At 37.9% G+C, this 10,270-nt stretch overlaps 1 protein-coding gene across 1 annotated transcript; it reads right to left on the bottom strand.

Moving 5' to 3' along the window:
• Positions 1-4,964: 4,964 nt before the first annotated feature.
• Positions 4,965-9,229, bottom strand: zic2a (zic family member 2 (odd-paired homolog, Drosophila), a). Its single transcript, XM_079618530.1, has 3 exons — positions 7,811-9,229; positions 6,245-6,408; positions 4,965-5,954 (listed from the first exon to the last, which is right to left on the bottom strand). Exons 1-3 carry the CDS (start codon positions 8,787-8,789, stop codon positions 5,760-5,762), a joined length of 1,338 nt encoding a protein of 445 aa, XP_079474656.1. The 5' UTR covers positions 8,790-9,229; the 3' UTR covers positions 4,965-5,759.
• Between the last annotated feature and the right edge of the window lie 1,041 nt (positions 9,230-10,270).

The following is a 10,270-nucleotide window of genomic DNA, read 5'->3' as shown; positions in this document are numbered from 1 at the left end:
TTTAGAAACATGATAAATTTGCCACATTATTATGACAAATCAGAGACTATTTACTGATAATTTTTCAAACTGACATTTTATAAATTTCCCTACCTCTCTGTAACATATTTTAACACACAGCAATAGGTACACACTGAAATAAATAATTTGCCATGCCTCACACCTGTTTCTCTGTCTTATTTATGAGTTCAGATCATGTATTTTGACCATTTACAATGTATACTGGACTGGTCAAAATAAATTATATATGGAACATAACTGTTTTTAGGTTATAGGCTATAGTTTCTTTACAGATTTATCGTCACTACTGTTTGGTTTCTAGCAGAACGCAGTTCAACATTAGTAGCAAGTTAGCAACATAAGCAAATATCTACGGCACATTTCCCCAAACATCTGATCATTGTTCGTAAAACGTCAGTAAGGTGGACCTTGAACCACTCATAAATAGGCTATGTAGCCTATGTGCAACTGTTTCTTTCTCACGTTATCAGAGACAAATGTACACACAAGTAGGCATTTTAATTATTGTAAAGCCAATACTATTCCAGAATAAAATAATGTTTTTTTGTTAAAATAATCGCTTTAAAACGATACTCCGCCCGTTGCATGACACGTGACAGGCCTGAATGAGTGACAGACAAGGGAGTACTGGTATGCTATATCTAGTGCTAAATTGTTTTAATCGAGGTACACTCTAAAAAATGCTGGGTTGTTTCAACCCAATTTTGGGTAAAATATGGACAAACCCAGCCATTGGGTTACATTTTTACATTACATTTTTAACCCAACATTTGGGTTCGTCCATATTTTACCCAAAATTGGGTTGAAACAACCCAGCATTTTTTTGAGTGTATGATATAGGCCTATTTATTAAAACACCAGTTTTAATAAATATACATTGTTAATAAATGAGATTTTAGTGAGTGTTTTCTAAACGAGCACCTGCCACTCTCTTTTTTCTTCATCTCTTTTTTTACCATCTTCTTTCTCCGTATAACAGGATGCATAATTGCAGTTATTGCACCCCTTAAACCATCTATGATAGTCTATCAATATGTTGATATAGTGGCCAACTACAGTGTGGATGCAGTAGCCTAGTGGCCATTGTAATCTATGTTTGAAACCCTGTCTTTCCGAATACATTATTTATTTTTATGCATTCAGTAATGTCAGGATTTATTCACTAATATAGCCTATCAGCTGTGATTTCAAGTGAAATTTTAGCGTTTTACTTTTACTTTGAACCGAGGCGACAAAAATATTTAACTTACCCGGGGGAAAATATCTGTTTTTAAAGTTATTTATTCACCGGAAAGAAATATTTTATTTAATGTTTGCATATTTTAAAGTAACAAAATGTGTCAACAAATGCCTTTTCCCTATAAAACCATTTATATTGTTTTTTTTACACTCAAATAAGTCAATGAAAATGTAACCAAATTAAAATGTTCTCTCTCTTTTTGCGTATAGCTACACCTGATCAAGAGCCCCAGAAATATTGTTCGTTTATTTGTCTGTGAATTCGTTATGAAAAATTATCCACTAATAATTTTAGGTGGTTCAAATTCCATCAATATTTAATTAAAATGAATAGCACATATTAAATATTTGTTGTGGATTTTAATTAGAAACCTGTGTCGAATTTTACTGCAGGTCACATAAGGTTACATGGGCTTGCAGTGTTACAGGCCTATGTACTTTTTGTTTTGTTTTTGTCTTCATATTTTGTCTTCACTCTAGCATCGCAATACGAACATTTAATGTAGATATTTGTGTTTGTTAACCATCTATCACAAAGCACTTTCTCTCACATTTTCTCACAAAATGACTCCTCACTTTTCAGATAACTAATTCATATTTACATTAGTTATGTCATTAGTTCAGTGGAATACACTGACAAAACTGTTACGCTTAGCTTAGTTAGACATATTATTCAGAGTTAAACGTCAATCACAAGGACAATCACTATTTGATTCGATCCAGGCTGGCAATGTTTTTTAACAAAGAGATCGAAAGACTGTGCGATTTGCGTCAATAAAAATAATGTTAATATGAATAAAATTAATATCAAACATAAAACCTGCATTGATCATTTATTCATACTCATTTCATCTGAGATTTACAGACACATGCTGTTAACAAAAATACGCCCGACCTGGCAATTCTGTCTCTTTCCTGACTCAAAGAGAAGCTGACTGTTTCATCAACATTATGATGTTTATGAAGCATTATTCTAGTTATTCAATGGCAATCTGTAAGACTGTAACACAAAACACGTTTTTGCACATATAGCCTACTACGCTTTAAAAACAAAACAACAACAACAATCTTACAAAAAACAATATGCGTATAGGCTAAATGCATATTTAAATAAGAATACAGAATTAACCAGCTAATAATTTAGAATTAATTTTACTTCACAAAAACTGATTAGACAGAGCTAGGTACAATACGTCGAAATCATATGATACCAAAATAGCTCTCGAATTGGTGGTCTTGGATTTCTTTTTTCCAAATTAATGAAAAGTGTGTGTGTGTGTGTGTGTGTGAGAGAGAGAGAGTGAGAGTGAGAGAGAGAGAGAGAGAGAGAGAGAGAGAGAGAGAGAGAGAGAGAGAGAGAGAGAGAGAGAGAGAGAGAGAGAGAGAGAGAGAGAGAGAGAGAGAGAGAGAGAGAGAGAGAGAGACTGCGCATATACGTCTGCGCATATTTCTGCAGGTTTGGATGAAATCGGCTGGAAAATGAAGGCAGCCATTACTCTAAGTATTGAAAGTGGGGTTATTTCCACCGCCTAGGAACAATAACAGCTCTTGGTTAACATTTTGGTGTTAATAAGTAGGCCTACATGTTGGAACTTTTTTATTATTATTTTATAATGTAGGCTATATTAATTTTACAAATATTTTCTAGTGTCCCTGAAATGTAAATTACGATATTTCGGTAGAAAAATACAATATAATGTTATCCAGTGTTTTGTTTGTAGGTGGCCCCTATCCCTGCAGTCTGTTAAATGGTAAGCTCCGCTGTATGAGCTCTATGAGTGGAAGTTGGCAGCACTCACCAGTCATAAATCACAAAACAAAGAAGAAAAGTATTTTAAACCATAACGTAAATGCCTTTATTCAAGCACACAATAAAAACTGCAGCAGGTGATGCTTTATACTTTTAATATTAAATATTATTATTATTATACCCTATCTAATTATCATTATTTGGCCTAAAAGTTTCATTTTTACATGCATGCATTAGTAGACGCGTTGTTTTGTTTGTTTCGATTGTTGCATTTCCGTGTTAAAATGCCCTATAAAATAATGATTTGAAGTCACTAACCAAAATGTTATTATTATTTTATTTTTTTCAGAAGAAATGTACAAACATTACGTGTCTGTTTTAAAGTGGAATGTGCGGTCTTGAACAGTATTTTCTTATTATTATTATTATTTTCTTTTCTGTGGGCAGGTTTTTCTACACAGATCAATATCAGAGCAGCATGCGCTGAGAAGGAAACGCCATCCAAGCACCGCAGGACGCTGACCTTTCACTCTCCCTACAGGTCACACCATCCTCCCCTAAACAGGTCAACACACAACTATGCCAAAGTTTGCCTTGACAGAGAATATTTATATCCAGCGGATAACTAACACAAGCCAATGAGTGGGCGATTCAACCAACAGCCGACAACACACACAAAAAGATTGTAGGCTCCGCAACAGCCCATAAGCAGCTGCACATTAATAATCAGTGTTCTGATGATTTCTGAACGGACCAACTGGCTTCTTGGGGGTGGCTCTAAGTTGTATTTCCTGTGAATGAAATATGTAAGATATACATTCTGTTAATCTCAAAACACTCTGTGGCACCGGGTGGTGATTTTACAGTCAACAACAATAGGAAAAGCGTCTAACAGCCTATCCCTTCCCCCAGGCTTTACACATATGAATATTAATCTGATCCTTCACTGTATAAAGTTTTACACATTGCACTGGAGATTTAACACAGATAGTGACACGGATGCGATCGCCCACAGTCTCAAGAACCTGTAGTCTGCTAATTACGCATGCTGAAGATTGCTTTCATAACACTTTTCGTGCTTTCACTGATATCATCATACACGAAAAATAGCCTGCGACAATTCCTTGATATTGCTGCGTAATGTCAAATGCCAATTTTTACAGTTATTTTATTTTATTCCGCTGAGAGAGGTTATTCATCATCTGGCTTGGAAAGCACACGAAATTAAATAGAAAATAAATACATGTTTTTATATGTTTTTTTAGTTATAAATGTGAAACACTTTAGGCAAAACGGTGCTATTAAATGTGCTATATAAATACAAAATAGTTGAAGTTGAAGAAAACCGGATTACGATCGAGCGAACAAGTTGCAGGAACTGTCAGTCACCTCTTAATTCTGCAGGATTTTTTTTAAGAGCTTGTCAAGAGTGCCAGAGTCAAGTTCAAGTTCACGGCCACTTGATTTCAAACTCCATTTTGTCCCAAGTGTGGAAGGAAGGGCGAGTGCGGCATTGTCCCAAATTAAGCAAGTGCGTTTTAAGAAGAAAATGCAGTATGGTTCTCCAATAGTGAAGAAAAGCTTTATATTATTAGTAGCCTACTGATATTAAAAGTCAAATCACTTTTTCCGTGTATCTATTGTATTCGTACTGCACTCAGTAGGCTGCGCAATGTTGCGAAAGCGCTATTAAAATGTTTGTCTTTTTTTTTTCTTTTAAAATTCTGAAAGATCTCTGTCAGTTCTAGGGGTCATTGGTGTTTGAAACGCCGTGATGTTTATGGAAAAATCATTCACACTCTGCCCAGCAACACAACAGCTGAATGCGCCTTGCTTTCAGACCACTGTCAAAATTCTGGTTTAAAGTCTATTTAGACTACAAAAAGAAGGCCTACAAGTTGTCAAAGTTTACTAATATAATCTGTAGAAAATTTGGAAAGAACACGACGCGTTTTAAAGATTGTACACTTGCACCACGTTTTATTATATCTGTATGCAGTAAAATTTTTATCACAATAATGGAGAAAACACTTCTCAAACTTTGAACAAAACACATATAACAAAACAACTGCCCCTGTTCAGCCCATAATTGTACATATTTATAGTAAAGAAACATTCTTTATAAATATTGTTTCATCTGTAGCAAGTAAATACCATAATTTAATTACAAATGGATAAATATGGCAGTCGATAATATTTACAAAAAGGGTGTAGTTACAGATATTTAACGGCACGACATTAATTTGCCCCACAATCTTCCAAATATATTTCACAATTCAAACTTGCAAAGCACAAAACATCACAAGTTAAGCCCAGCAAACTAAGATATACATTCACAAGCAAATATTGTGTCTGTCTTTGTTAAATGTTGACTTTGGCACTCTTTCCAATTAATAGTTGTTTAGTTTACAATCAGTTTGCCTTAATTGGATCACAATATTCATTATGATAATACAACTTTATGGTAAGGTAATATGTGCACTAAAAAGTCCAGTTAGAGAAATAGCTACCATTGAAGGAACATCTATACACCAAAAAACCGACAAAATCTATTACAACCATTGGGAAAGAGAGCGCGTAGTATGTACAAAAAAAAATTATGTTTAGTGCTTTTGCGCACGTTTCTTCTGTCGATGTGGGAATGTTAAATCCTGCTGGACAAGCGCATAATATAGGAGCGTTCGTTTTGTACAAGCTGTATATGGATCTCCTGGTTTTCTGAAATGGTTCCTCCTGGGATGGCACAGTCTTAAACATACCATTCACTGAAATTGGACGATAAACTGCTGTGGTTGTTGGAACTGTGGACCGCTGATGAAGGCGACAGATTGTTGTTGCTTTGGGTCTCAGTGGAGGGAGACACCAGACCAGGGGGTGTTGAGGACTCATAACCAGAACTTGCCGCTGGCGACGAGTCAGATGCAGGTGGGGATGCCTCGTGAACCTAAACACACACACACAAAAATTAAATAATTAATGATTCTCGGAATGAATCACGAATAGCGTAAAACTTGTGTAGGCTATACATTCTGGACAAATAAATAGTTCCTTCGAATATGACAATACATGCATCAAAATTTCATGCCATTTCTAACAATTTGAATATGCATTAGCTAATGATCTGTTAGTGTTTTTAATTAAATGTATCATTGTTATTAATACACCAAATTGCCCTTTAAACAACTTAGTGACAAATACATGTATATTTCTCATTCTGTGTTCTAGAGGAATTACCTTCATATGCTTTCGAAGAGAACTGGGGTGAGTGTAGGACTTGTCACACATTTTGCACAGATACGGTTTGTCTGACGTGTGAACGTGCATGTGCTTCTTTCGGTCACTGCTGTTCGCGAAGCGCCGATCACATCCCTCATACTCGCACTGAAACGGTTTCTCCCCTGAGAAGAAAAAAACGACATAAACATTCACACGATTAGTGATTAAGGTTTGATTCAGTTTTTTTTAACACACCACAAAATAGCCCTGTTACAACATATAATAAATCTGCAATTCAGGTAGCTTCAAGAGAATATCTAAATGTACTTTTTTTTTATTAAAATAAAATGACAGATTGTGTAGCATTTTAAATGAAATCACTCAAGGGGTTGTCATGCACGTAGTTGTAATACAGAGCTGTACGCCTTACAACGACACAGGGGGTCACACTGCCTCATCTAGCCTTTCAAATGTGAGCAGTGTAAAAGTAACAACAAAAATATATATATAAAATGTAATTCTGCTGATAATTACGTTTGCAAGAATTTCCCTTTTTCAGCTATCTGTCCAAACAAAACAAAATTAAAAGAAGGGGGAATCAGTCCGAAATTTCAACGTTCAGCTTTTGTCAGCCCCACACAAAACTTAGCCATTTGCTTAGAAATAATCAAAATGCAATTAACACCTTGACAAATAGAAGGCTCAATACCTCAGTGTATTCTAAAGAGGAAATTGCTCAAATGTGCAACCCTGGTAATGGCCTGTCTAACACATAGACTGTCAATGCAATGGAAAGAATAACAATAGGCCCACATATCGCCCATTCCTATAGGAAATATAGCCTATTCTTATTTGTATGTCGTCCTTTTTGTTTTGGTAATGGCTTGCATTCATTTTATAATTCTTATATATGTGCATGCATATGAATATGTGTAGCTCTGCGCTATACACTTTGTAATCGTTGTTTTGAAATACAAAGTGTATTATTGTAAAAAATATAAAGTGTATTATTATATAATATAGTGCATTATTTAAATATAAGTGTATTACTCCGTTATGTGGCCAAAAACCATACAAAATAAACTAGAGTAAATTTCAAAATCCTGACGTAGTCACCCGAGTGCTCGAGCATTGGTCCACGCAAACATTAAACCGGTTGGAGAGATTTACGGCTGCTCTGCGCACGCGACGAGCCCTCAAGTCGCCTTTGACCCGTTTAAAGTTTATGAACCACAAACCCTCGACAGTCTCTTACATAATTCAGCACATTGTTGCAAAACATCGCATTTAGCCTACTCCGTACGGGTTCATGTAGCCTATTATCGCTTTCAGCCGCGTTCACTTAAACGAATTGGGCATCTGCTCACAAACATCCGTTTTCTTTTAAAGATCTAAATCTGCTTGCGCTCTCAAAGTCTAAAAATACACCATCATGGCATAATCAGCTTATTTTTGTAAGAACCACTATTTGCGAGACTATTTTGAGGGTTGATAAAATAGACTATTTAGCTCCAAAACAAATGCAAGATCTAGCCTACAGTTGTTAATGCGACAAGCACAAGCAGATATAAATATCATAATTACCTGTATGTGTTCTCTTGTGAATCTTCAGGTTTTCTGATCTTGCGAAGACTTTGCCACATCCAGGGAACGGGCAGGGGAAAGGTTTTTCTCCCGTATGCACGCGAATGTGATTGACCAGTTTATATTTGGCTTTAAAGGGCTTGCTTTCCCGTGGACACTCTTCCCAAAAGCAGATGTGATTGCTCTGTTCGGGTCCTCCAACGTGCTCGACCGAGACGTGGGTGACCAGCTCGTGCATGGTGCTGAAAGTTTTATTGCAACTCTTCTTAGGATTACTGAGCTGCTCCGGATCGATCCACTTACAAATGAGCTCTTGCTTAATGCACTGCTGCCTCATGTAGCGAAAGAAGGCACCGGGGTGATGGTGATGCGCTGCCATATTCATCCCCATGTTCATATTCATTGAGCCGTACTGGTTGTGCAGCTGGGCGGCTGAGTAAGGGTCGGTCCTCGGGCTGGAGACCTGGTGGTACTGGTCTGATCGCCCGAAAACCTCCCCCGGTAGTCCGAGTCGCATCTGCCCGTTGAGCACGTTTGGGGAGCCGTGAGATCCATGCTGCTCGTGGATGCCAGGGAACAGAATATGGCCTTGGCTGTCTGTGTGAGAGTGATGGAGCGAGCCGGCAGTGGGGCCGAAGAGTGCGTGCTGGCCTCCCGCCGGTGATGATTCCCCGAATCCACGGCTGCGAAAGAGAAAGTCCCGCGTGGAGTTAAACGGCGAGCTCGCGTATGATGTGACATGAGCCGCGTGCGCACCCAGAGCCGCTGCGGGGTAACCGGGCGCTTGGCTCGTGAATGCAGAACTCTGTCCGGGCGAGAGATCGTGGTTCAGTTTAAAGGCGCCCATGTGCGCCGAGTCGACGAAGCTGTTCTGCGCTAAACTCAAGTCTCTGTCCTGCATCTCACTGGAGGAGTGATGATGCCTGGCAAAGGTGCCCACTCCCAAACCAGAGAACTGATGCCCAGCGTCCAGTAACATGCTTTCGTTGAGCAAAACCAATTCTCTTTCAAGCAGTCTTTGCACGGCGCTTCAACAAAACATATAACAAAATAAAATCGAATGCGCTACGGAAATATTAACTTCCAGATTTGATAACACGACATGAGGCGATGAAGTTCGATCCGCTCATTGGAAAAAAAAGCTTTGCGTATTAAGTTAGGCTATATTTTTCTTGTGGATAACTTGTTACTCAAAATCCCCAATGCAACGAAACGAGAAGATTCCTTTGCGCTTTTCCTTTCAAACTGAGTCGATGTCGTTATTTTCAGAATACACGAAAATACGAGTCATTATCTTACTAAGTCTTCCTTGTTCTTGAAGCATCTCGAATTGGAATGTTTATTTCTTTCGCTTGTCTATGTTTATCTCGGAGGGTCCCTCTTTCTCAGTGGACTGGCACTACCTCCTCTTACGCCCCCTTTAACTGGAGCCCGGTCATTCATTTGACGCGCTCTCATTGGTTGCCGCTCCTCATCAATCCTAGGTGCCCCTCCAATCCAACGCACTCCTTTGGCAACTAATCGCTGATCGCCATCTTCCACCGATAATTACCGCCTACTTTTCGGAGAGCCTTTTTCGGGGAATAGGTAGAGGGGAAAGCAAAAATACTCGCGTTTAATAAGATCGTTTAATAATTTTAAATTAATTGCCACGCGGGCTCATAAGAGTAGGCTAAGTGTAGCCTAACCCATAATTCTTTGGTGGACGTGTACATCTTTGTAAAACATCAGTATAGTTTGCATTCCTCTTTAATGATTTAAAATGTCCGAGGCATTTAGGTTTAGCAAAATCCAGTTAGTTACTTTCGCATAGGCTACTGTAGCCTAATGATCCAACAAAACAGACATTAAGGTTAGCGTGAATGAAATACAAACTCACAAACCTCGCTCGAGGTGCATTGACTCAATCTGCATTCGAATGACAACACATTTTGTCGATATGAAACACTAGTTCGGATCCAGTTAGTATCAGAACGTGACCATGTCTCCACGAGTGTTGATTGACACATCAAAAACAAACAAACGTAGGCTAGGTTACTCATAAATAAATATAACATACGCCTATTTAGATATGGAGTGGGCCTACTAAAAATCAATGTTATGGAAAACTAGACAGGAGACGTGTCGGCATTAGTAGGCTACATAATCGTCATTGCCATCAACATCGTTACATAAATAGGCTACTTGGATTAATTTATTGGGTTAAAAAACGACCTTATTCGTAGCTGGCACCAAAACTCTTATCTACTCTGAATAACATCAAATTGTATTCCCTTTATAACAAAAACATAAACTCCTATACCTACGGTTTAAAAACACAGCAAATACAAACACAGAATACATTTGAAGACATAGGCAAGGTATAGGCTACTATCTTTTTTCCTACCTCCAAAGCACAGACCTAAGTATGCGCACATCGAGTATTCCGATAATTTTAGCACATCCAAGATCAAAATGACA

Source organism: Phoxinus phoxinus (assembly GCF_949152265.1).
Source record: "Phoxinus phoxinus genome assembly, chromosome: 7".
NCBI classification, from domain to species: domain Eukaryota; kingdom Metazoa; phylum Chordata; class Actinopteri; order Cypriniformes; family Leuciscidae; genus Phoxinus; species Phoxinus phoxinus.
Note: the sequence above shows the minus strand (reverse complement) of the source record. Positions and strands in the feature narration are given on the sequence as shown.

Bases quoted from the DNA above. Each gene is read 5' to 3' on its own strand.
- zic2a (XM_079618530.1), bottom strand. From the start codon at position 8,789: ATGTTACTGGACGCTGGGCATCAGTTCTCTGGTTTGGGAGTGGGCACC. The intron at 6,409-7,810 runs GTAATTATGATA...TTTTCTTCTCAG, and splicing joins TCACAAGAGAACACATACAG to GGGAGAAACCGTTTCAGTGC. The intron at 5,955-6,244 runs GTAATTCCTCTA...GTGTGTGTTTAG, and splicing joins CTCTTCGAAAGCATATGAAG to GTTCACGAGGCATCCCCACC.